This window comes from Emys orbicularis, chromosome 7 (assembly GCF_028017835.1).
Source record: "Emys orbicularis isolate rEmyOrb1 chromosome 7, rEmyOrb1.hap1, whole genome shotgun sequence".
Lineage (NCBI taxonomy): Eukaryota > Metazoa > Chordata > Testudines > Emydidae > Emys > Emys orbicularis.
The window spans coordinates 11,788,411-11,815,894 of NC_088689.1; the positions used below are offsets into that span (position 1 = coordinate 11,788,411).

The window sequence follows — 27,484 nt, forward strand, 5'->3', positions numbered from 1 at the left end:
TGTGAAACATCTACTTTTTCATTTATGTCACTTAAAAGTCTGTGTGCCCTGTTTTAGCTCCTCGCTTTACTAGGATTTGAAAAACAGCCTAAACAAAATAAAACAGCAAATCCCATTGTTTCCCAGTGCTAAAGGTGCAGGCAGATGGAGAAGGGTAGGAGGGAACAATTATGATTACACAGAGATCTGTCTGAGAGCCCTGTAACGCGAATACTAAGTTCCAGGGAAGAAGAGTATAGTTGCATGATGGGCAAATATTTCCCAAACCGCAACCCAAAATCTCCCAAACCGCCTTGCCACACATGCACCATCCCCATCAGCTCAGACATATCTCAAATTTCCAATATACTTGAGTCTCCCAATCCATTACACATACAGCATCTATACTCCTGGCCAACCAGGCTTCAACCTTCCAGTCAGAAAAACAGCCAGAAAGTGCAGCTCACCTCGCTAACAAGATCTCCTGCTTTTTTGGCTTGTTCTATATTAACACTCCCTTCTGTCATCCATCCAACTCCTTTCATCCATGTCAGATCTGCCCTGTACTGCAGCTACAGAGGGAAACAAATGTTTTAGACTGAGTCTAAAGTCTGACAGTTAAAGTATGCATACTTGCCAGTTCTGCATTTGTGAAGAGACATTTTGAAGATGAAAACAGATATATAAGTGCTAAGGAATATTAAGTCATTTTGATCACCTAATATATCCTGATAACTCTTCAACCCTCAACCTGCAGCAACATTTAAAATGGGGGTGTCTGACCTTACCTCACTCTGAAGTCCATAGGCCTTCTTGGCCCACTTTGTCTTCATGTCTTCTGGAACCACTGTGTACTCGTGGAGTTTCTTCCTATATTCAAGGTCACTAGCCAAAGCCTGGGCTTTCTTGGCATGCTTCAGGTTTACCATGTCCATGGGCAAATGGAAATGTCTCTTACTCTCCTCAAAACCTTTTTTATAAGCAATCTAGGATATAAAGGAACAATACATTCACCTTTACTTTAAGAGAAACAAGAAAGAAAGCAATGGCTTATAAGTACTTTATTTGATATCACTGTATAATCAGGCATTATTTATCCACAAAACCTATACTTAGCCTCCATCATCATTTGCGATAGAGTGAAATAAACTTGCCCATCCTGCTGCATATTAGGCAAAGACTTGTAGGACTGAGGTTTCAAAAGGGGCCACACTGTAGCCCCAAAATGGGACCATCGATTTGCAGGTTCCACTGGCAATTCCTCTCATGGATCCATAACACGGTCCAGCTCACTTCACTCTGTTCTTTTATCTTGCAACTCTTTGCAAAGTCTATGGGTTTTGTTTTTTTGTTTTTGTTTAGTTTGTTTTTTCAAGATAGGGTTCAATGTGCTTTCCTCTTCTGAAAATAAGATCAATACCAACAATGCAGTGTTCAAGAGCTCCAACCCTAAACTAGCAAAATAGTATAATGATGAAAAACATCTTTTAAGTAAGAGAAATCAATCATTTACCTCACTACTCATCTTGGCCACTTGCAAAGAGTGCAGAAGTCTTGAATCTTTGTTTCCAATTGCTTTGCCTTTTGTCTTTTCATATTCTTCTTTGTATTTAATCTTTGAAGAGGAAAATAATTTATTGTAAACAACAGACCATTTTCCAATTGCCACAAAGATATGCAGTATGTTTAGGGACGGGCCATTTGAGTGCAGGGCCTGGTAGCCAATTCAGAGCTCTCAAATATGCTTATGAATTCTGAAGGGCAATCAGGTTGGCCTTAGTTGTGTCTTCTTTAACCTATTAGAAGGGCTAAGCCTTTCCTCGCATGGATATTTTTCTAGATATAAAACCTTTGAAACAGCTAAATCATTCTTTTGTTTTTGAGAAAAATGTGTTGGATTGAATCCTGATGTTCTTATTGAGCAAAATATGTAATGGGGTTCTAAACAAAAACTGAGCAAGGTCTTCGGGGGTTGACCCATTTTAACATAAACAGCTTCTATTCTATAGGTTGTTATATTGCCCTCAGCAGTGTAATATCTGAGTGCCTTCCAATAATTCATTAAGCAACTTGACTAACCGTTCTCATACATGATTATTCTCTCCCTCAACCTCTCCACAGGGGAAAGAATGATGCATGCAGAGTAGCGGTTTGTTTTGGTAGGGTTTTGTTTTTAGGATTTTTTTTTAAATATACATGCTGCTATGTGTTTATGTTAAAGAAGGCAAATCAAAGAAGCACGCCTTGTACTTGCATTGGAGGTGGTGAGGTTTGTGTTGGTCTAATTAATTCAAAATGCTGAATTTTACAACATGGACATGGAGCTACTGCTCTTTTTCTAATTTTATTTCTTTATATACACACAAAAAATAAGCAATTTTTCGGAGAGTGGGGCTGGTTGCCTATAGAAATTATTCTGAACAAATTTTCCTAGAGTTCATCAACCGTCGAGAAAGATGAATGTACAACGGTAAAATTCAGGGCTTAAAAACCCAGGTGAAACAACATATTTATTTCCCTATGCTATTGCTGACTTCCTAGTTAATTAAATACAACCTACATCACTGGCAAGATCCCTTGAGGCTTTGGCAGCAAGTAAAGACATGGAATCCAGATTCATTTCAAAGCCCCGACCCTTGGTCTTCTCCCAACCTTCTTTGTACTTAATCTGAGAACGGAAATACAACAGCATGTCACTAACATGAATATACCTGCCTAAACAGCTAAAGCAACCATGGAAAATCGTGAGGAACTAAACAAAAATATAATATACTCAGTTAAATATAATATATTTATTTACTATTATTTTATGTTAAATAATTTATTCTGGAAGAGGCCAGATTTAACATTCCTGGAGCTTGTGGTCCCCAATTATGCACAGAGCAGGTGGCAGGAGTTCTTAGATCGTAAGGGTGGGATTTTTGAAGTGCCTAAAAGAGCCAGGGGCCCAACTTCGATTGAGAGCCAATGGAAGTCAGGTGCCCAATTCACTCAGCTGCTTTTGAAAATCCCACCCAAAATTCTTTGGACCAGAGGCCATCTTTACCTCTGTGTTTGTACACCGCCTACCACAATGGGGCTAATTCTGGTTGGGGCCTCTGGGCATGACCATCACAACAATAGAGATAATAACTGTACATCACGGGCACTATGCATCTTCCCACATTGTTCCACCAATACGCCTCCGCCTTGAATTGGAAGAAGCACAATGGAGTGCGAAATCCCCATTAAGGACTTGCAGAATTGCCACGAGATTGGCTTAAAAGTAATGAGATTTGTAGCAAATAATAAATGTACAGGGTGGGGGGTAATTGTCTTCTGTCTGATTCCAAGAGTTGCGGCTTTAAGTAAAGCACCAAATATTGTGATAAATCATGAGAGTTGGCAACAGTGGCACTTGATCCAAAGCCCGATGCAATCAATGAAAGCCTTTCCCCTGACTTCAGTGGGCTTTGGATCAAGATCTAAATCCTTGGTCTTTGCACTGGCCCTGCCAGAAGAGTAATACATCCAATGAGCACTAATTTGGGTGGTCAGTTTTGTGGTGTGGACATTTAATCTGCTAGTCAAATTCAAGTCATTTCATGAGATCTCAGAACAAATTCCAAGGTTGTGCTTCACATTTTATCCCTACTAATTTGGATAACTTTGTCTCAGATTGTTGAATAAAGGCAGAACAGAGATGCCTAGTTCTTCCTGAACAGTCTCAGCATCCATGTGTTCATTATTGCTCATATTTGAGGACAATACATAGATCTACATTTGCAAGTCACTTTGCTTACCTCACTGTATAGCTCAGCGTTGGCTTTCGCCTTGACTAACTGAGGAACGTCCTGTGGTAGAGTGTAATTCATTTTGGTTTTCTCATACTGGGCTCGGTAAGTCAACTGTCACAGACATTGAAACAAATTACCTTCAATAAACCAAATGTAATTCCATCTAACTTTAAGTGATTATTGTTTGTTTTAATGTGTTAGGGGCCATAATATAAGTCTGTAATAACTAAACAAAATTGGAAATAAGAAGAAAAGGCAAATATAACTTTCCCCTCAAGTAAATGGTATAATGTACATAGGCCTGTAGGACAATTCCAATAAAAACAAGTATTAACAAATCAAATAGCTAGAAACTGAAGTTATATAACGTCTCAAAGTTCAAGAAAGAATTTCATATTTCTTGATCTACTGATGTGGCCACTTGGCCTGGAAAGCAATTTCATTCATTTTCTATGGTTTTAGTTGTAAACCTACCTATCAACTATTATCAACAAGAAAGAAAACATATATGCAGTGAGAACATTAGGAAATTAAATATTTTCTTATCGCTAATAAACAGAGATGGTCAATGGCAGCAGGACTTACATCACTGAGCTGTTGTGAGTTTATTTTGGCTTGAATGATTTGTGGAGTGCTGGTAACAGAGCTGTACTTCAGCTTGTCTATGCTTTGTCTATAGTTTACCTAAGTTAAAATAAGAAACAAAAAAGGAAATGCTCAGATTGGCATGTGAAAGGTATGGTAGAGAAGTTTCGTTTAGCTGAAATTTGGGGGTAAACCCACCACTTAAGTCATAAAAACTGACATGTAGAACAATTCCCAAAGCCAGGAGATGTGGATGAGATTAAGCATAGCCAGTAATTAATCCTCAGAAAATTCCCTGTGCTGAGATTATTACTTGAAAACAAACTTCCCTCAAACACAGTGTGTGGATTTTATTAATGAGACACAGTTTCAATTGGTTCCTATAAAGCATTCCTATCAAATTAATATCCTGCATCATCTCTTAGGCTATGTCTACACTACCACAGTAAGTCGACCTAAATTACACAACTCCAGCTACGTGAACAGTGTAACTGGAGACGACGTAGCTTAGGTCGATTTACTGCAGTGTCTAAACTGCGCTGTGTCAACGGGAGACACTCTGCCGTCGATTTAGCGGGTCTTCACTAGACCCACTTAATCGACCCCCAATGTATCGATCACCAGAGTGTCGATCCCGCATAGTATAAACATAGCCTTAGAATCCCTTTTATCTTTGTAATCAGGAACTTACTTCAGTAGTGGTCTGTCCTGCCATATAGTTACACAGAACAAATTGTATTCCAATGGGCTCTATTACTACTTGTCTTTAACTAGTAAATGTAATAACTGATAATAAAAGTTTCTTGTATGGTAAGAGTTTGATATGGAAGGGAAAATATATATGGTGCAGGGAAAAAAGCATTTCAATGTCAGCCATCAGTAGGAGTGCATTAGAGTGCACTAAATTCCTAGTATATGAATACAGTTGCAGCAATAATAATCTATAAAGATAAATATATTAAATCCCCAAACTATGCAAGATAAAATGTCGTGGAGAAATTTTCTTTTAAACCTATTCCTGACAAAGGCCTCAGGGTTACGTTGCAGCACACAATTATTATTCTCTTAATATAAATTGTAGTTAATCACCAAACATTGCAAATTGTATGTTGCTTAAAACTAGTTCTTTAAGAACTTTTTTTTGCCGTGGAGTGTAATTCAAAGGCATTTAAAGCTATGAATCCATTTTAATAGGATCCTCTTTATCTGAGACACCTGCACATATACACACTTCTGCTACCCACCATGTTAACTCACATTAGAAGAATTGCATGACTTATCTCACAAAGCCAAAAGCGATCAGTGTACTTAAAAGAGTATATTCACTCTTTCTATGTAGATATCTAAGGCTCTCTTCAGCAGACAGTTTCTTTCTTTTCTTCTTTTTAATCTCCTTTTTTTCTTTAAACTTAACCACATGTACTTATTGCTAATGATGATCTGAGAACTGGGAATGTTGGCTGTGTGGTAATACACATAACCCACATCCAAATTGCTCAAGTGAGCTCTAGCCTCTGGAAAGGTTTGGCCTAATGCTGTATTTGATTGCAGGTTCTTTCTTTGGAGCATATAAATCACTTTGCCGCAATGCCAGTCATGCACAAGTCCTGCCTGGAGTCATGGCAAACATGTACTAGACAAAAATGCTCCAAGCCCAGTCTGTTCTTGGATAAGTGAAACGTTGGTGCCTACAGTCCCTGCCCTTGACATTCTTGCTTCACCTCTTGGGGGGATGTAAGTCTTCCACATGGCAAGAGGAAGAGAATAGTTAATTCAAATTCTCCTTCTCCCCTCCTTGTCTCCCTAGCCCTTTCCACAGACAAAATGCAACTATTGCTGGAGAAGAAGCAATACAATACCCATTAGCAGTTAGAATATTAAGTATTGAAGAACCCACAAAAGAGATCAGCTATACCTATTCAGCTAATATTTTCAGGGGGGGAATTTAGTGCTTGGAAAGGTGCCAGAATGACAAACTGTAGACTGAAGTCCTCAATTCATCCATACAGCAGGTACAGTATGGGCAATGGTAGTGTAAACTTCCCCACACCAATTCACCTTTAGGTTACCAACAATCTGGTCTGAACTGAAACCAGTGACTTGGGCTGGCAGCCTCTGTATCCCATTCCCAATCCTCCCAGCCTTCCTGACCCCACTGAGCCTTGTGTTACCAGCTGTCTGTCACCAGGATAAAATCACACACTAGGCTTCAGATTTTCTCCTCCAGGAGATGAGCCGTACAAGAAACAGCACGAAAACCCATACGATTATTTACATCTTTCAAAGGAGCCAACTTCCTTGTTGTTTGATATGAAGGAGTGAGTGTAGCTGGGTAATTGTAGTCAACATTGTCGTGCTTGTAATCAGATTTATAGGCTATCTGAAACACAGGGAGAACAAAAAAAATCAGTCTTTTTTTAAAGCTGTCATTTGTTTGAATAATTATCAGTCAAGAGGAAAGGAGAAACAATAATATTAATATTAAACACAAGAAACAAAGTAAGTTCAATGTCATCAACGACAAAGAAAATGAAATTATTTGCATAGTTTAGCCACTAATTGATTCTTTTTCAACTACACAATTAATCCAATGCCAACAGTGGGAGCATTAACTTAACTTCCACCTATGACATATCTCTTTTATCTTTCAGCTTAGTTCTTGAGTTTCTTACAGATTTGTAAATAATGTACTTGAAGGAATGATATGTAACAAAATGGCATTGTGACTAATCCAGTAAATTACAGGGTTCAGAAACCTTCATTAAAGATTGTTTTTTCACCTGACCCTACACTGTGTTGACCAACCTCAACTCCCATTGACGTCCAAGGGAATTGAGGGAGCTCAGTATTTTGCAGGATTGGATACCTAAATGAATTATTTTAACTTCTCCTGCATAATAAAATATGTGTAAACTAGTGCAGAAGGGTTTCCGAGATTTATAGTCTTCTCAGCACATCCATCCTTAGCACCTCCCAACATAATTCGATCTAAGGTTTCTTATCAATTGAAGGCTGCTAATATTAAAGACAAAAAAAAGAGAATACATCTACATAACTGAATACTACCGCAGTACCTACTATAATATAAGTGCAAATGACTTACATTGCTTGCCAAGCTGCCAACCTTCATAGCATGCAGAGTGCGCCTGTCCATGCCAATGCCTTCATAATGACCTTTCATTTGATTCTGGTATTTTTCTCTGTATTTAAGCTATACACAAAAACAAACATTGTCTCAGAAAATGTATTTCATTTCACTATCTGTTACAGCAAAGAGACAGGTACTGAGCATAGGAAAATATAGCCGGTTCAAATGATCTACTAGTGTTGCTATCGTGTGAAAACTCATCGTGATTATACAACAATTTTGACACCTTAAAAGAAAAAAAACTATTGACACACCTCCCAAGAGACCTTCATTTCAACAGATGTCAATTGTATTCCCAAAATTACCTACGTGCCACACAAATTTGGTGCCTTCTCACTTCATTGCTGAAAATTATTTACCTTGGAAATAATGGATCATTAAACTGAGAAAGAGTTATTTATAACAAAGGAATTAATGATATTTTAAAATTTCTTGCATGAATACTCTTTTGTGTCCTCATTTAGGATAGTCACCCATTCTGCCCTACCTTTGTGCTGACGGAGATCATCTTACTAACGTATTTTAGTTAAAGATGTTTTTAAAATGAGTTATTGCTACACCAATAATAATAAACATTAGTTTTACAGATATTTAATTATGTTCTGCTCAATAATTTACATCTCAAAAAATGGCTCCTGAGATTATCTGCATATATTTCACTTCAATTAACACATGGACATAAGTGATGAAGTAAATGAAAGTGTGACAAAGAATGTTAATAGTCATTTTTGATTGGATTAGCAATGCATTGTAGTAAGTAATCTCTTTTCCCTATATTAATTATTATTATTTGTATTATTGTAGTGCCTAGGAGCTGTTGTCACAGACCAGGCCCCTGTTACGCTAAGCATTACACAAACACACACCAAATGACTGTTCTATTCAAACTCCCAATGCAGCTTTTACTCAAGGCTTATATGGAACACACACAGATGAACTGTGATTCCAGCAGCTGCTAAGTTAAACTTCCACTGCACTGCATGCGAGATACTGAGGACTTACATCACTGGTGTATTTTGAGATCTTGCTCACATTCTTGAACTGGGGAGTCTCACAGTAGTTAATACTGTGGCCTTTACTCTTTTCCAGATCCTTCTTGTACTTCACCTTAGAAGCCAAAAAATACAAGGGTGAGATGTAGCAAAATCTGAATTCACTGCATAAAATATCTATGTACATAAGTCATACCTTAAATTCAGATAAGTTAACATAAAATGATTTTATTATATGGCATACCGTAAAATGTAGGTTCCACACTTCTGATGTTTCCCTTTCCAATAGTGAGCCCTATGGCCTTGATGATGATTTTGGGGCCTACGTTTTCAAAAAGCGAATAGTGATTTTAGATGTCTCAGCTTTGGGTCCCTAGTATGAGACGTTTTTCAGAAAGTGCTGACTGCTCAGCATCTACATATGAGGCCCCCTGGGGTATGCCTACATTGCATCTGGGAGTGAGTTTCCCAGTTCGGGCAGATAGATTTGCACTAGCAGAGCTCGAGCTAGTATGCTCAAACATCGAGCAGCGTGGATGTTGAGGCTCAGGTTCTCAAACCCACCTAAGCTTGAGTAGAGGAGATCGAACCTAAGATGCAACATTCCTACTGCTATTTTTACCATGTTAGCTTGAGCTCCACTAATGTGAGTCGTCTACCTAGGGTGGGAGGCTCACCCCCAGCTGCAATGTAGACATACCCTTAAAGATCTCTTAAGTGGGGCCCCCAAATCAGAGGCATCCAGAATCACGTATCAATTTTGAAAAAGTTATCCTTCTTCTCTAAAGCTATCACAGCACAATTCTATGAACAAATTAATACATGCTAATGTTCCTGACAAATAGACTATGTAGTTGCACCCCCAAAGGATGGACACATTATTTCAGTTATACTGCTACAAAATAGATTTGGAAAGTTTCTTCTAAGAAGACTTACACTGGATATCACAAGAGTACCAGAATGTGGGAGATTGTGTCCTAGCACTTCAGCTGACACTGAATTGTTCTGGGTAATTGGAGAATACTCCTGACGCACTGCATCCATTAATCGGATAATAGTGGACATGCCTTAACAACTCAGAATAGTTTGAGAATTCCTGTACACTATTCTCTTACAAGCAGATAATTCTTTTTTGCATTATTTGTAAGCGACAGTCTTTTACAGGATGCTGGATTCTGTTCTCTATACATTAATAGAGGCGCACAGGTATAATGGAAATTGGATTTTGGCCCATTTTGCATATATTTTTCAAAGGTTAATTTTTCCAATTATCTGCAGAAAACCCTTTAAAACATCGTAATATACACTTCTGAATTATCCTAAATTACTTATGTTTTGAACCCCAGAAAATGAGAAACACAGCACTAAGAGCCATGCAAAGGACTTCCTGAGGTTGGCCAGAATCAGAAATATGCTGCTGTCTCTTTCTCTATAACAGTGATGTCACTTTATAAGTCAAATTGAAATTCCTTGTATGAAAGTATTAATTAGTACATGCAGTGCTGATACTACGGGTCTAATTCTTCTCTTTAATTCACATGCAAGTTTCCCATTGATTACTTCATATGTACATGTGGAGGCAGAATAGGGTACAGAATTAGAGCTCAGCTGTATATTGGATTTGGATTTCATATTCAAATAGGTAAGCAAATCTTTCCCAAAAAATTTGCAAGTTCTTAAGTGTAGAACTTGTATTTAAGCCTCATCTAAAGATATACATTTTAAATTCAGAAAAATAAAATAATAATACTCAGCATTTATGTAGCACTTTTCATGTTTAGAGCTTGAAGCACTTTACAATAGAAGGCAAGTATCATTACCCCCATTTTACAGGTGGGAGAACTGAGGTGATCAGATTCCCAAGGTGACACAGCATGTCAGTGGCAGAGCTAGAAACAGAACTCAGGTCTCCTGACTACCAGTCCAACAATCTATTCACTAAATCACATTGACAACATTTTGGAAAACTTTATCTGAAACAAAATTCTGCATCTCTTGATCTCCTCTGTCTATAATATGTACACTCCTGGTTTCTTTTCCTTTAAAAAAAAAAAAAAAAAAAAAAGGAGGAGGAGGAAGGAAAGATGTACCTTGGAGAAAGTGAGGGGTGAAAGTGGGCTGCCAGTATCGGCCCATACACTGCCGCGGCAAAGGACCCTGCTTATAGCGCTGCCATGGCAGCACTTTAGCGTCGTTGCCCCTTTTGCCTCCTCCCCCCCCCGCACCCCGGGCCACTGACAGTGGGGGGCAAAAGGAGCAGCTGCCCCACGGCCGGCGATTTTAAAGGGCCAGAGCCCCGGGCCCTTTTAAATCGCCACTGGAGCCCCGGGCAGCATGGGCCAGGCAGCACGGATGGGCTGAGGCCGGCCCCCATACCGATAAGTGTTGAATATTACTTTCACCCCTGCAGAAAGGAATTACGTGAAAAAACACATGCAGTGAAATGTGTCGTTCAAGAAACAGAAAAGCTATTTTAGTTCATCTGGAGATGCTTTCATTTTAAAAAACACGGAAAGGTGAGGAGAAGATCCTCAGCTTGTGTAACTTCTCAAAGCTCTACTGAAGTCAATGAAGCTGTGACAACTTTCATCAGCTGAGGATCTGTCCCTGAATGTTTCTCCTAAGGAATGGCCATATTTTATAACTGTACTACACATTGATTGTTTTCATGTGTGCTAGTCAGGGCCGGCTCCAGGCACCAGCCCACCAAGCTTGTGCTTGGGGCGGCACCTGGAGGGGGGCGGCGCGGCGCTCCGGCCGCCGGGGAGAGCGGGGCCACTGCCGGGCTCGCCGCCCTCCCCCCGGCGCTCTGGCCGCCCTCCGCCCCGGCGCCCTCCCCGCGGAGCTCTGGCCCCTGCGCTCTGGCCGCCGGGGGGGAGAGCGGAGCCCCGGCCGGGGCTCGCCGCCCTCCTCCCAGGGCTCCGGCCGCCCTCCCCCCCGGCTCCCTCCCCCCGGCGCTCTGGCCGCTGGGGGGAGAGTGGAGCCCCGGCCGGGGCTCGCCGCCCTTCCCCCGGGGCTCCGGCCGCCCTCCCCCCCCAGCGGGGGGGGGGGGGGCGGCCAGAGGCTTTTTTGCCTGGGGCGGCAAAAAAGCCAGAGCCGGCCCTGGTGCTAGTCATTAAGGACAACAGCTTTTTACTTTCCTAGCCTGAGAAAGCAGAATTTACCTGCCAGAGATAAATAGATATAGCTGTATCTAGTATGGGCTGCTCTCCTATCAGTCCATAATTCTATTTGACTCCTTACCTCACTGACAAGCTTGTTGACATTCTGGGCTTGTTTAAGAACTAAGTTGTCTTCGGCTGAAAGAGAATGGAAGTGGGCTGCCCCTTTCATCTTTGAATGATCCTTTTTGTATTTTATCTAAAAAAGGGAAAAATAATCCAAAGATATTTTTGTCATCGTTGTCATTTCCATTCACTGGAAGAGCCAGAGTAAGACTTTTCCTTAATTTCTATTAGTTTTAATATGCTTGAACAAAAGGGTAAATAAGTTGGAAAGGTAAATTAATTGCAGGCTGTTACTTCTTAAAATCATCTCCATAGAAAATCACCAGTCATGTAATCTGACTGTTTCATATGAAACCACTTCACAATTTAGTATTTTTCTTCAAAAGTTTTCCCATTGGTTGGACAACACTGGTTCTTAGTTACTTGAACAGACATCTTCATATTAATAATCACTAGCAGATTCTTGGCTAGCAACTGATTGAGGCTTGTACTCTATTCTATTAAAGAATTCAGTTCTCAGTAGTCTAATGTTAAGATGCCAGTCAGAGAATTATAGATGGTTACTAAGTATCCACTAGCGCAGGAGTGCCCAATCTGTGGCTCCAGAGCCAAATGTGGCTCCTTGTAGAGGTACCAACTCACGAGGGAGGGCTAGCTCAGTGGTTTTGAACCCTGGGTTGTGAGTTCAATCCTTGAGGAGACCATTTGGGGATTTAGTTGGGGATTGGTCCTGCTTTGAGCAGGGGGTTGGACTAGATGACCTCCTGAGGTCCCTTCCAACCCTGATATGCTATGATTCTATGAACTCTGGGGCTGGAGCTACAGGCACCAACTTTCCAATATGCTGGGGGGTGTTCACTGGCTCTGCCTCAGGCTGTGCCCTCACCCCTTCCCCCCTGTTTTAAAAAGGAGGGAGGTGAAGGAGGTGCTAATTTGGATTCGGAGTTCTACCATTGACTTAAATATAGGATTCTACCCCTGGGTCTGGATGTTTATATTTGTGTTTTGCCTAACTTCTGCACACAAATCAATTAATTTTCACATGTACACAGATAGGCTCCTCACCTCATGCAATCGCAAATGCCTAACTTTGAAATTCTACCCCGTAAGTTATGAAACAAAAGATATTTTAGAGTGGGCTGAAATGTTATGATTATTCATATTTGATTTTGGAGTCTGCGTTCAGTTTCTCAGACTTTAAAAAAAAATTAATTGCCTTATACTACGATATGTTCACCTCCCCCCACCCCCCCCGTACAGCAAAAAGAAAACCATAAAACCAACCCCCATAACAATTGCCAATTAGGAAATATAATTTTGATTAGCACGTTGGAGACCTGTTACAATGGCATCTTTAATCAGGGAAGGTTAAATATTCATTCTTAAAGTGGTCATTACTGGATTTGTCATTGAAATAGGCCACAGTCACAGGAGGTCTTAGAGAGACAAGGTGGGTGAGGTAATATCTTTTATTGGACCCACTTCTGTAGGTGAGAGAGACAACTTTCGAGCCACATAGAGCTCTTCTTCAGATGTGGGAAAGGAAAGAACTGTGTGTGGCTCGAAAGCTTGTCTCTCTCACCAGCAGAAGTGGGTCCAATAAAAGATATTAACTCATCTACCTTGTCTCTCTAATATCCTGGGACTGACACAGCTGTAACTATACTGCATAGGAGGTCTTAGTTTCTTTATATTCTCCCAGTCATTAGTTCAAGTAATGGGATACTATGTTCTCTTGTCTCAGTATCAATTGCTTTGTACTAAAGATATACTACAACATAATCAAAAAACTAGAAACTGTTCAGATCATTCAAGCTATATTTACTCACTATGGGAGTTACTGTAGCAAATCTCACAACTATAACTACTAAATACATAGTTTGCATTGGTGATAACAGACATCATCAATCCCCCAAGCCCTCTAGTGCTCTGCAATGCAGTGAAATGTCATTGTTTGTTTTTCTAGTTTAATTTTAGCATTCTGCTTCCAAGCACTACTTCAACAAACTGCTGCTTTTAATTGTTTATGTATTGTATTGATTATTCATGTTTTATACTTACGTCACTTGCCAGTTCATTTGCTTTCTTGGCATTTTGATAAGCTGGAGTGATCATAGCAGGAAAGCTTCCTTTCCCTCTGTGCTCTTCATATTCATCCATATAATCCTGCAGAAAATTCAGGGTGTTTATTCATTACATATGAGCAAGTGGATTATTAATGACTTTTCTAAGCTCCCCAGTCTCTGTAATTTGCATGTATAGTTCATTACTTTCATTTATCTGTAAAGTTTGTTCATTTCGTACTAGAATATATGTATTTAATCACCCACAGTGTAAACTTTCTCTATGGCCTCTTTATTTATGTTGCAATGGAAACACGGGTAACTTAGCTACTTTCAAGATGGTATTCTTCCAGTACAGAGAAGATGAATATAACCTCCAAATCTTACCCCAACTCTCCCAGGCCAAAAACTAAAAAGAAAAGAAGACTGGGTCTCATGGTTAAGACACTCAGGAGATCTGGTTCAAGTCAGGCTCTGCATCACATGCCCTCTGTGATGCTGTGCAAGTCTCAACATCTCTGTGACTGTAGTCCTCATGGGTACATTAATACTTCTCAACTTCACAGGGTTTTTTTTGAGGATGAATTAATTAATTAATGAGAGGTGCTCAGGTATTATGATGGCAAATACCTTAAAAAACAAAAACAGTGCCCACTCTTTTTTTATTATTATTATTATTTTTTATTATTATTCTAGAATTAGTACTATGAAGCGAAATGTGTCTTTAGACCAGATTCTGCCCTCAAAAGCATATGAGTAAATCTCTTTAGCTTTCAGATTGCATGAGAATATCCAGGACGTTATCCCTATGTCAGGACATAATTGAACCATTTTTGGACTAATGCCAGGTTTACAGAAAAAAGGTTGTTTTGAACTTTAAAATCATTTAGCCAAAGGATTATTTTTAACTTTTTCATAAACATATTAAGGGTTTGTGAAAAAGAAATTGTTAAATATTTTATTTTAAACAATCTTAGCAAAAGAAAAAACAATTTCCTCATTAGAAACCATATCATGTATGTGCTTATCATGTAACTTTGCATAAATCTTTTGTAGTAATGTGCCAGATCAGGTGAAATGAGGATGCCTGCTATGGCAGGAGTAGTGTAAATGCTACAAATATTCATGGTATTTCTCCTATGACTTCTCTCAGCAAAGGGTCATGCTATGTCAGATCACATGTCACATGATAAGTTGGGTCACACTACAGTGAAGTCTGTCAGTAATATGGTAACAACATCTATAGCTATTCTATATCCAAAATGTGCTATAAATATGTACAGAGAATCCAAAATAACCATGAATAATAAACTGTCACTCTTTTAAAATACCATTCTTCCAGCTGAATTCTAACTTGCATTCTAATTTCTGTTTTTCATAACTTCCTCAAGCAAATTTCTTGAAATTTTCTGTGCTTGTTCCAAGTCTGAAACCAATATTATTCATATTACGTGGTATCTTAAAGCAAACATAGTCTGTTCACTTCTATGGGACTATTCGTGGAATAAGATTAAATCAATCAGAATCGGACCCAATGAGATAAAAAAAAGCAAGCCAGATTTGACGTTTGTGATATAAGGTTCAACACCATGCTCAAAGAAAATACGAAAGTTAGTTTTAAAGTCACAATCATTTAAATTAGCCACCTTTGTATAGGAATATTAGGAATGTCCTGTTTATTCATTTATTTTTTGAATGAAACTTTTGTTAGTTTAGAAGGTATATGGTGATTTTAAATTTCTGCTACTGTATATGCTAAACTGATTTCTTTTTCAAATGTGGCTTGTTGTTCACACTTCTAGGGGATCTATCAAATAAGCCAGTTTTGAGTAAAAACAGTGAGGAAGTTTAATGTTATGAAGATCTTAAGTCAGTAAGTGCATGCACCTCTTTTCACCTAAAGACTTTGATTAAAAAGCAAAGTCTGACTATCTACAAGAACAGTATGTGAAAATAATAATTATCCTCTGAAATATAAATTCCTGAGATTGGGACCCCTGAGTTGCATTACTTCCCTGGGACAGACATAATTTAACTGAAATGTTAATATTATGACATTAAATGTTAATGAATATTAGGATTTTTTAGCATTGCCCACAATAATTATATTTCCTAAAAAATGGAAAAACAGCAAAGATGAAGCCATAAAGACCAGGGCTGAAATGGTCCCCTGCCAATGGTACACACTCATTTGCATACAGTAACTCCTCACTTAATGTCCTCTCAGTTAACATTGTTTCGAAGTTACATCGCTGCTCCATTAGGGAACATGCTCGTTTAAAGTTGTGCAATGCTCCCTTATAGCATCGTTTGGCTGACTTTACAAGAGAGCATTGCACAAGTTTCTCTTCTCCGCCTCCTCCCCCTTCCTTCCTCCCTCCCTCCCAGCGCTTCCCCCCACCAAACAGCTGTTTGGCAGCGCTTAGGACTTTCTGGGAGGGAGGGAGCGAGCGGGGAAGCTGCCCTCCCCCCCGCCCCCAGGCAGGCAGGGCCACCCGGAACGCAGGGGCTTTAGGGGCTGCAGGGCCCTGGGCTAAGGGGGCCCCAGGGCCCTGGCCTGCAGCTCTAAAGCCCCTTTTAGAATGCGGCCCTGCGAGCACAGGCCAGAGGACTCAGGAGGAGCTGGGGCAGCCGCGCAGCCAGTGGCTGGAGAGAAGCGGCGCTTTCCCCTTCAAAGCCGGCTAGAGAGAAGCAGCGCTTTGAAGGGAAAAGTGCTGCTTCTCTCTGGCTGCTGGCTGCGCGGCCACCCCTGCTCCTCCTGAGTCCTCCGGCCCATGCTCGCAGGGCCGCATTCCAAAAGGGGGTTTAGAGCTGCAGGCCAGGGCCTCGGGGGCCCCTTAGCCCAGGGCCCTGCAGCCCCTAAAGCCCCTGCGTTCCGGGTGGCCCTGCCTGACAGGGGGGAGGGGGGCAGCTCCCAGAATCACGGCTCCCAGAATCGTGGCCATGGGGGTGGTGCCGCGCTGCGCAGAGCCACCTGCACACCCCCTGCACCAAACAGGAGCTGCCCCAGGTAAGTGCTCTGCACCTCCTGCCTGCCCCAGCCCTGAGCCTCCTCCCGCACCCCCACCCTGAGCGCCCTCCCGCACCCTAACTCCCTCTCACACTACAAACCCCCACCCTGAGCGCCCTCCCACACCCTAACTCCCTCCCAGACCCTGCACCCCCAGCCCTGAGCCCCAGGAGGAGAATGGAGAAAAAAAGAATGAAAAACGGGGGGGGGGGGGAGGAGATAAGAGAGAATGCTCCCCCTGGGGGGGCCCCAAAAATGAACCTGAGCACAGGGCCCCACTAACTCTAAATCCGCCACTGGTGGGAGGGAGAGGAGCGAGGAAGCGCCGCGTCTCCGCTCCTCCCCCTCCCTCCCAGAAAGTCCTAAGTGCTGCCAAACAGCTGTTTGGGGGCAGGGAAGCGCTGGGAGGAGTGGGGACGTGGCGTACTCTGGAGGGGAGGTGGAGTGAGGGTGGGAAGAGGTGGGCCTGGAGTGGAGCGGGGACGGGAAGAGGCAGGCCTGGAGCATCCCCCAGCAAAGTCAGCACCTGTTCTTCTGGAGGGAAGCTGCTGCTGCGCAAGCTGCTTCCTAGCGTCCTTGCCTGCCTCATTGTCTGCAGCAGGCTGTGTCTGTGTGGGGTAAGCCAGGGGCACTTCCCAACCACAGTACAGCACAGTACTGTACAGTATAATGCCTTTTGTCTGCCCCAAAAAAATTTCCTTGGAACCTAACCCCCTGCATTTACATTAAATCTTATGCGAAAATTGGATTCGTTTAACATTGTTTCACTTAAAGTTGCATTTTTCAGGAACATAACTACAACATTAAGTGAGGAGTTACTGTACTCAGACTATGGTATTATCATGCTGCTCTCCCCTTGTGGTCTTGATTTCTCATATGGAAAAACAAAGTTTACAACAGGGGACAGCAAATCTCATTGCCATTAGTAAACTCTAAGCATTTGGCAGTATTAACAACCAGCTGTAGCATGGGTACATGGGTATCTCTTAGTTGTTGCATACCTGGCTAAAATGATCTATATTTTCTTTTGTGAAAGCATCATCTGTTCCAGTTGCATGGCTGGCTTTTCCCTTCATCTCTGTTTCATATCTTTGATGATACCTCACCTAACAGAAAGAAAAGAAGATCAAGCCAGGTGAGTTCAGCCTGTTACATACATGCCGTATAATAAATCACATGCACATGTTAATCATAAAGGTTTGCCAAAAAATTTCCACTGCAACCAGTCTTCAGAAGCCAAGTTTTCTACTTGTATTTAATAAAATTTTCAGAACATAGGACTTGCTATATCAGTTCAGATCATTAGTTTGCTAAGTATAGCATTCTACATCTGGCAGTGGCTAACATCTGATGTGCCAGAAGGTTAAAAATAAACACATAAGTCACATAAGTGCAGAGTCTCTATATAGTGCTTTTCATCCTACCTGATCTCAATGTGCTTTGCACACTCTACTGCAGGGTCATTTGCCCACCAATAATTATTTTTAATAATAAGAGGCTTGATTCTGAGAGGGGCTGATCACTAGCATGTCACTAGGCCCAGTGGTAGCTTTAGGTGAGCAGCTTTCAAGTTCAGGCCCAAGATTTACAATATCTCCACTGAAGTCAAAATAATGCCTACAAGCTATATGCAAGCTTGCCCTTTATCCTACACAGGTGATTTTTTACACCAATAAGAGTTCCTCCACAGATCAAGGGCAGTGTATAAAGTTTCAATGTTTGGAACTCATCTGCCTTTGTCTTTAAGACTAAGGGTCCTTCTTGACTTTCACTGATGAATTAATAACCAGAAAATTCTCCATTCTGGTTTTAAGCTACATTCCATGTAGCTAGCACAATATGCTATACGTATTTCCTTTCACTGCCTGAGTAAAAATTGATACTAATGAGTCAGTTTGAACACACATGATTTAATTTAGCCTCGTAGGAGGCTGGTAATGTTATCTTCCCTTGAAATTGCTTTTTTAAAATCATCACAGCTTCTGGCAGTGGGGTTGGTACACATTTAACACCACAAACGTACGCAACAAACGTAATTGTGGCACTGAGGCAAAGGCAGACAAATGACATTCACTAAAGATCCCAGGCTCACACTGCTACATGGAGGGTCAATCCTGAAAGGTGCTTAGCACTCCTGAGAGCTGCGACGTGAGTTCAGCTCCAAATGACTTCAGCAGGAATGCAGGGCATTCAGCCCCTCACCAGAGTGCTCGGCACCATGCACAATAATACTCCAAGAGAATGGCAAGAGAGGGGGGTGGTTCTGAAATAATATCAGTCCAGAGCCAACATACATTTGAAAGGCTTTCCATATTTCATTTTATTTATACATATATACTTAATACTCAAAAGGCTGGTTTCTCTAGTTCACTTTGTGCCTCTCAGTCAAAGCTCACTCCTGCACCAACATAAAGGGAAGGAGAGGGGATCAGGGGTGAGCAAGGGCAGGGGCAGAGCTCTTCTAAAACCAATCCTCCTGTAAGAGGGATCTTGTGCCTGTGGTATAAATTAGAGCTGCTCCTCTAACTTATGCCAAAACTGAGCAGAGTGGGATCAGAGAGTCACAAGTGGCTCCTTATGGCCATGCCCCTCATTCCTCTGTGTCCAAGTGCAGCTTGGGAGGGCCTTCTGCCCCCAGAGATTAACAGTATTGCTTTCAAAATATAATGGCCTTATTTTCCCTCGTGTATAACACAGGACCTGTCCGTGCAAAAATAATTACCTGAAATCCTACAGGCCACATTCTCTGCTGATGTAACTCCACTGGCACTGATGGGATTTTGCCAGAAAAGAATTTGGCCCTAAATCTGTTGGATTTTTTTCCTCAAAAGAATTGCATTTGATACTTACCTCACTGGCTAGTTCATTAGCTTTCTTGGCTATCTGATAAGCTGGAGTGATCATAGCAGGAAAGCTGCCTTTCCCTCTCTGCTGTTCATATTCTCCTGTGTATTTCAGCTGTAAAAAAAGCAAGGTAATGTAGGAACAAGTATATCGCGCACATTTATATCTGCTACACACAAAAAAGCTACCTTAAAAGAACATTACTGAGGTTGCAAAGTCAACCACTCAAAAGTCAGGAAATGTCAGAGTAAAGGTTGCCTGCGCAACCTTCGTTCACCATCATCCCTCACCACCTCACAGCCTTGTATGTATAGTCGTTAATTACATGATCAAATACTATTTTTCCCAAAAGACCCCAGCCTCATTCTGTACTCAGGATAGGCCTGCTCTAGGGATTATTCAGGATTGAAACAGGTTGCCTGTTCTCTCCTGTTATGCTTACATCACTCATAAGCTTCCCTCCAGCCGTTGCGTGCAGTAGATCTGGAGTGTCTACGACAGTGGTATAGCTGGAAACTCTGTCTTCATGTCCTCGCTTATATGCCACCTGGGAGGCAGAAGATATCAAATGCATTTTAAAACTATTTACTAGCAAATATCTGGGTATTTCCTTTCCATAAGGCTTGAAAAGGCAACAGAAGAACTGACCTTTGTTTCAGCTAATGAATTATTCACAGTTTTCTGTCCTTAATACAAGTCCCTCAGCTGTAAATACAAAGGCAGGTGTATCTACTACTGACTAAAAGTGGCTGTCACTACAGTGTGTTCTGATTTTACTCATCAAACTATGTGCATTAGTTTAATTGTTCTATTATTTCACTCAGCCTGTCTGGATCTATCAAGTGCCAAAGGTGTTCATTTTATGGCAATGAAAGAAAACTGCACTATGGGGAAAAAAATATTTTTTTCTGGTACTTTATACAGCATTCTCTCTTTACTAATACAGGTAAACAGAAAAAAAAAATAAGAGTGGTTATGCTGATATCTACAACATAGTAAGCTGTCTTCATTTTAAGGCCCCAGTGCAATGCCTATTAAAGTCAATGGAAAGACTCCAAACTCAGTGGGAGCAGCTTGATATGGTCCAAAGTGTTTGTTTTGGGTGAACAATATTCTTCAATAAAATCACTACAAGATTCTTCAGTAATGACCCAAACCCCTATAGCTTACAATTGTATTATTGCAATGGTTGATGCTATTCATGGAAGCCACGGCAGTATTTTTCAAATGCTTTGTATGGTTCTTATTTTCACTGGATTTCTTTGGATTGGATTGTTATTTTTATAACATGGTACATTACATGCATAGATAAGTTAAAGTAAATTCTAGGTAAATTAATTTACTAGTGTACTGGTATATAATTTTACATACTAAAAGGGAAAGAGAGATGAAAAAGTTAGAATAAGTGGATAAATAAATGAATAAAAATAAAAAAGGAAAATAAGAGTAAATAATTCACAGGGTATAGAATGGTACAGCAATTAATTGTTTTTAAATTTGAGATGGCATAGAATGGTACAGCAATTCATTTTTTTTTTAATTTGAGATGGCCATGATGTCATAAGTATCCCATAGATCTTAGAAAATGCCCATACTGTCACTTGTTATACATGAAAGACAAGGTGGGTGAGGCAAAATCTTTTATTGGACCAACTTATGTTGGTGAAACAGACAAGTTTCAAGCTCCACTTGTTATATGTGACATTCTTCCAAGGCTAGCTAGTTTGCTAGCGACTCCTGTGTCAATGTATCACATTCAAAGTTTTTTTCACTTTTACGGGAGTTATTTTACAATGACTGTTGGCTATGGAATGCACCTTTTAACATGAACTGTTTTAAATCCAAGTTTCGCTGAACTTCAATAAGTTTGACACACACAAATTGGGACTTACTTCACTGCTTAGCTGAGTGGCTTTCTTAGCTATCTGGTAAGCTGGAGTCATCATGGCTGGAAAACTGCCTTTGCCTTTCTGTTGTTCATATTCTTCTGTGTATTTCAACTAGAAAATTATATAATTTTTATTTTGTTAAAGAAAAACCCTCTGCCCACCTCTTTTAATGCACACATTCTAATTGTTTTGGGTTATATTATCCTGATGACTTTTAAAAACCTATAATGGACTTAACCAAAGTGGAAATCACGGGTCCCATCAGTTTGGCTACACATGTTTAAAGAGTTTTAAAATAATTGACACATAAAAGAAAATGTATTTTATAAGTTCGAAATTTAGAAACATTTCCTATGTAAAGTGGAAAAAAATCTGTTTATAATCTTTTCCTTCAATATTTTTGCGAACAAAATATTTACATTAGTCACTAGTTTAGTAAAGACCACCTTGCGTAGGCACAGATCTTCAATTCTTATACCAAGTTTGATTTCCATTCACTTCAGGTTGATGGAACGGCAATAGATCCTTGTCTACTCTACAAAAAATAAGATGTGTAATCCACTGTTGGTGCAGCCTATAGGTGGTAGCACCACTGGAAGATGTAGAATATGTTGGATTCCATCTACAATCAAAGTTACTTAAGATGTTACTCTCCTGTAGCTGAAGTGTATCTTAATTGCAGAAGTTCATGGTAGTTCAACTTGAATATAATTTCTAAGCTTGGTAATAACACTGTTAGGTGACCTTGACGGTATATATAGATAGCGCTCACAAGGCTCAACACTCTCTCTCAACATAGCAGTAAATGCATGTCACCTTCTCCTTTTGTAATTTGTTATTGAAAGTTTGGCTATTCTAAACTGGAAAGTCCTCAGAACACTATAACTCATACAAATAAAGTTATTGCAAATGTCAGCCCACATACATCACCGAGAGTCTTCTGTGCCTGAGCTATCCTGACCGTTTCAGGATCTGGGATGGTTCCAGAATACCAGGATTTGTTTTCCTCATATGCAGCTTGGTAGGCTTTCTAAAAAAGGAAAGATTAAGTCAGCGGAAATGTGTATACTCATTTTTAAACCCGAACAGTTAATCTGCCAGGCAGGGAAAAGAAAACCATCATTCATTATGGGTGAAACATATTCCTATGCAGAGGGAAAGCATGAGGTCTATGCTCCTCTTCAGTCTCATTTGGAGAACATAGGCGGATCTTAAGTGTTATGAATTTTGTGCTCACCCTTTCCACATCAAAGAATATTTCTGAGCATGTTCCATAAGATTTGCTTAAGAGATATGAAATTAGGGCCCATTTCCCAAAACTCCAGTAAAACATTTGTTGAGTAATGCCGAACATCATGCAGACAGCAATGAATTTGCTAGACCAGCATTACTATTGATGCTAAATCTGTGCTAGATGTGCAGGCAAATCTGAAAACTGAAAATTCAGCAATTGAAGATTGATATTTTCTTTTTTGTCAGGCTTATTTCATAAGAATTCAGAGTGTGAAAAGTGCCAGATTGAAAGCTCTGAAAAGTGAAGTCCTCTATTTGCTTGCACAGGCAGCATCCAGATTACCCTGCCAAAAGGGACATCTTCTCGAGAGGACAGTTATTTATAGACTTGTGAGTATTTGGGCTGTCTGCTGAGACTGCCAAGAAGAGTGATAATGGGCTTGGACCATTTCAAAAGCAGCATATTTTACTTATTACTAACGTAGGATGGGTCTGAACCACCAAAATAAGATGAATGGTTCTATAGCCCAATAAATCATTGAGCTAGCCCTTTACATTTTCTATTATTGTTCCCGTCTCTATGTTAAGGGAGATTTATTTATTTTTTAACACTAGCAAAAAACTTTTTTAAAAAAATAAATAGTTATCTTGGGCAGTAGTTTTCTGTTCTCCCTTTATTACTAGCTCACACAGATGAGTTTAAACAGGGATTCCTAACTCCCTGCCCACTTTCTTCCTGTCCCTGATCCTGTGTTTGCGACACTCACATTGAAAATTAATACTGTCACAAATTCAGCATTATGGCTCTACTTCAGGATCAAGTCAGAGGAGAAACTGGGGTAGGCAGAAAAAAACCACTAGCAAAACACAATGGGTGAAATCTTGGCCTCAGTGAAGTCAATGGGAGTTTTACCATTGACGTTAATGGGGCCAGAATTTCATTCAATATTTGCAGTAAATAGAAAAAGTGGCAAGACAAATGATGGATTATAATAATACTTAGCACTTACACAGCACCTTTCATCTGAGGATCTCTGAAAGTTTTACAGAGATGGGCAAGTCTGATTATACCCATTTTACAGAAAGGGAAACAAAGGCACAGAGAAGGTAAGTGACTTGACCAAGCTCACGCATGACTCCATGGCTGAGTCAGGAATAGGATCCAAATCTCCTGACTCTTGCTCTCCTCTTTTTAATGACTAAAATATGCTACCTGGAAAAGCAAGTGAAAGTTAAACAAGCTATTAAGGAAATAATAATAAATGGACTCTCATGACTGAAATATGGTGAATAAAAGCATAGCAATAATCATCCCATTTAGCATGGGGCAGTAGCTCATACCAGGCCGATGCTTGGTGAATTGCATACTAGCTGCTCACATGAACGTGTGTACTTGAAGAATGTCTCTAACCTGTCTGGCCAGCTGTTGAACTCTATGGGCCGCTTCCATATCTCTGGATGCCACATCCCAGTGAAAAAATGATTTGAATCGTTCCCCATCTTCTCGATATTTAATCTACAAAAAATAATGGCATCATTATGTATAGGTTTTTCTCGCATCATGGATGCCTGAGGCCATCATTTTAAGGTGGGAAAGTGCTGAACATGCCTGGGTACATAGTACTATACAGTAAGTGCAAACTGCAGCAAGAATAATTTTAAACCAGTGCAAGACTTTGTTTACTTCCTAACATCATAAAGCTATGAACAAATGCACACCTCTGCTACTTTGTGTGTGTATCTATGTACCAGATCCTCAACTGGTGTAGACTGGCATTGAAAGCTATGCCAATTTTCATCAACTGAGGAACTAGCCATATATTTTTAAAGATATACAGATATAGGGCTTGTCTACATTACCCGCTAGATCGACGGGCAGCAATCAATCCAGACGCGATAAATTGACAGCCAAGCACTCTCCCGTCAACTCCGGTACTCCACCGGAGCGAGAGGCACAGGCAGAGTCGACGGAGGAGCGTCAGCAGTTGACTCATCGCAGTGAAGACACCGCAGTGAGTAGATCTAAGTACGTCAACTTCAGCTACGTTATTCACGTAGCTGAAGTTGCATAACTTAAATCGATCCCGCCCCCTTGGTGTAGACCAGACCATAGAGACACGCCATTTTATGTTAGGACCTACAAAACACACTGGCCTAGACAACCCAAACTCTGCGGCCTTTGAGAAACCATTGCTCACTGCACTCTCTTCTTCCTTGCCACCCCACCAGAGCCCCCTTTACTTGCCAACTCTACTTCGATTCTTTTGTTTATCACCATCCTCCACCTACCAACTGCCATACAGGAAGGCTACACAAGCAGTAGACTCTGTGTCATGCAAGGAGCACAGACCTGCATTCTGCGTGCCTTCCACCACTGCCTAAGGTATCGGTGGAGAAGGAGGTTAGATTTATCCCTTAGTGCAAACATCTGTTCTCTGATCCACATAGTGGCTTCTGACTAAGATATTCTGCTGACACTGGAGTTATACACATATAGGAGGAGCAGCACACTGGAGTTGAAACCTACCATGAAAATCTGAAAAGAGAATTTGGTTCTTAGACACCAGTAATATAATGACAACTGAAATCAAGAGAGAAATCTGCACAGAACATACAGTTCAAGTGTTACTATGAAACATTGGTCCTGTGTATCAGTCAGTGGGTAATATTCTACCTCCTTTATCCTGTGCAACCTCAGTGAAGTCAGTGAGGTTGCACAAATGTAAATTAATGGCAAAATTGAGCTCCATGTCTTCACTTTATTATAATTTAGTATTTGTTTTGCAATAGCACCTAGAAGCCCCAACTGAGATCAGGGCGCTATCTGTGCTAGGTATTGTACCTGCACATAAGAAACAGCTGCTGCCCTGAAGAGCTTACAATTTAAATAGACAAGACAGAAGAATGCTGAAAATATGTATCAATATCTCCATTTTACAGGTGAAGAGAAGCAGCAGAGATAGATTAAGTGACTTGCCTGATGTTTCACAGGAAGTCAGTGGCAGAGCAAGGAATTGCACTCATATCTTGAGTCCTAGTTTAGTGCCTTAAGAGCAAAACCATCCTTGTTCTCTAATGTAATGTAATGTTCTCAAGTAAAAGCTTATTCAGTTTTACCAGTTGAATATGCTTTTTACTTGAGATCATTAACATTTCAGCTCAAATATTTTCTCAAGTGAGAATTCTTTTATACATTTAGCATACGCAGTTCTAGACCAAAAACTGCCATATAAGTGAATGGGGACTTTCAGTGAGTAAGGACTGCAGAATCAGGCCCTTAAATACACTTAGCAACCCCCCCTTTGGAGTTCAAAATTCTCTATGTGATTGAAAGGGACAGGAGCTGCTCTAGGTGAGAAAGGAAGGGAAAGTGATCTCTGAACTATAATTTGCCTTGCATATATATATACACACAAACACACTGGAAGTAACGGCGATCTCATATCACAGTCTGCAAACAGAAATAGAACCTGCAATAATCCCAGACTCATTCCAGACCAGCTCTGTCACACGCAATTTAAAGGAAGTATACTGGTTGTTGTTGTAAGAGTGTCTGAGTTATTGCAAAAACCTGATGCATAAAAATGGTGTGCAAGAAAAATGGGAGAAAAAGTGCAACGTATGATGAATGCTGCTAAATGTATGATGCCTGCATTGTCCAGAAAGCAGAGAAAATATGAAGAGTGTGTGCAATAATTTAAATAATACAACTTCCTTCCCTTATTTACAGAGAATTTTTAGTAGGATGTGAAATCATGTATGAACACACTGTTTATGCTTACTATATGTAATAATAATAGTAGTAGTTTTTATAGTATCAAAGGGGACTAAAGTCAATAAAGCAACATTACATATGGAAATGGGCCAGTTACCAGTGGTTATTTGCAATCTTACTATGTACTTTTCTAATGTTAAAGTTACCAGAAATACAAAATTGAAACTAATGTCTTTGGAGGAAAACACCACAAGACAGGAAAGAATGCCATCAAACAAAAAGACTTTGAGCTCCCCCAGTGTTTTTCAGGAGCACAACAGCCTTTGATACAGATACAGATACAAGAAAATCCAATGCACCCATAATATTTCAGTAAAAATGTTCTCAAAACAAAACCATGCAAAACCTGACTTTGTATTTTTTATAAATCTCAGCCCAAGTTCATCAGATGCTTGAAAACCCTCCTGGGTACAGATTATAATAAAACTGAAGCTACTTTGTGGCTTGGTATCAAAGACTTGGGGATTTCAGTCAAGTTTTGCTTGGTGTTTTCAGGTTCATTTGAACTCAGAATTCAAAACAAGCGATAGAAAGTTTAAGAAAATGTCTTCATGAACCCACATGACTGACACTATCAAGTTTACACAGCTTTGTTCAGCATTCCTAGCAATTTTCTGTGAGCACTGCCACTTAGAATATTAGATAAGTATCCCTTTACACACTGAGCCTGCATTTCTCAATCAGGAAGATTCCCAATAATATTAATTGATTCATTGCCCGAGTAAGGACTGTGAGGCCCCAAATGTACAAGAAGTAAGGCTATAATTCTACCTTGGGGTTTCCTAGCGATACTGACAAAACTATTGTTTTGCTCTCTTTCTTTGCAATGGAACTCAACGGCCTTATAATGTAGAGTTGTATGAAGTGTTGTAGCCTTGTAGAGTGATAACGCAGATGAGGTAACATCTTTTATTGGACCAATTTCTGTTGGTGAGAGAGACAAGCTTTTGAGCTTATGCAGAA

The 27,484-nt window shown here is 40.3% G+C and overlaps 1 protein-coding gene across 1 annotated transcript in view; it reads right to left on the bottom strand.

Moving 5' to 3' along the window:
- The window catches only part of NRAP (nebulin related anchoring protein), a 64,078-nt gene that overhangs the window by 34,312 nt on the left and 2,282 nt on the right, over window positions 1–27,484 (bottom strand). The window contains exons 4-20 of the mRNA XM_065407202.1: window positions 24,158–24,262; window positions 22,439–22,543; window positions 21,517–21,624; window positions 20,067–20,171; window positions 19,631–19,738; window positions 17,782–17,886; window positions 13,769–13,873; window positions 11,724–11,840; window positions 8,491–8,595; window positions 7,444–7,551; window positions 6,616–6,720; window positions 4,341–4,439; window positions 3,762–3,866; window positions 2,540–2,647; window positions 1,493–1,594; window positions 768–965; window positions 447–551 (exon numbers count right to left, since the gene is read on the bottom strand). Coding sequence (XP_065263274.1) covers window positions 447–551; window positions 768–965; window positions 1,493–1,594; window positions 2,540–2,647; window positions 3,762–3,866; window positions 4,341–4,439; window positions 6,616–6,720; window positions 7,444–7,551; window positions 8,491–8,595; window positions 11,724–11,840; window positions 13,769–13,873; window positions 17,782–17,886; window positions 19,631–19,738; window positions 20,067–20,171; window positions 21,517–21,624; window positions 22,439–22,543; window positions 24,158–24,262 — 1,893 coding nt within the window. The remainder of the gene's footprint in view (window positions 1–446; window positions 552–767; window positions 966–1,492; window positions 1,595–2,539; window positions 2,648–3,761; window positions 3,867–4,340; window positions 4,440–6,615; window positions 6,721–7,443; window positions 7,552–8,490; window positions 8,596–11,723; window positions 11,841–13,768; window positions 13,874–17,781; window positions 17,887–19,630; window positions 19,739–20,066; window positions 20,172–21,516; window positions 21,625–22,438; window positions 22,544–24,157; window positions 24,263–27,484) is intronic.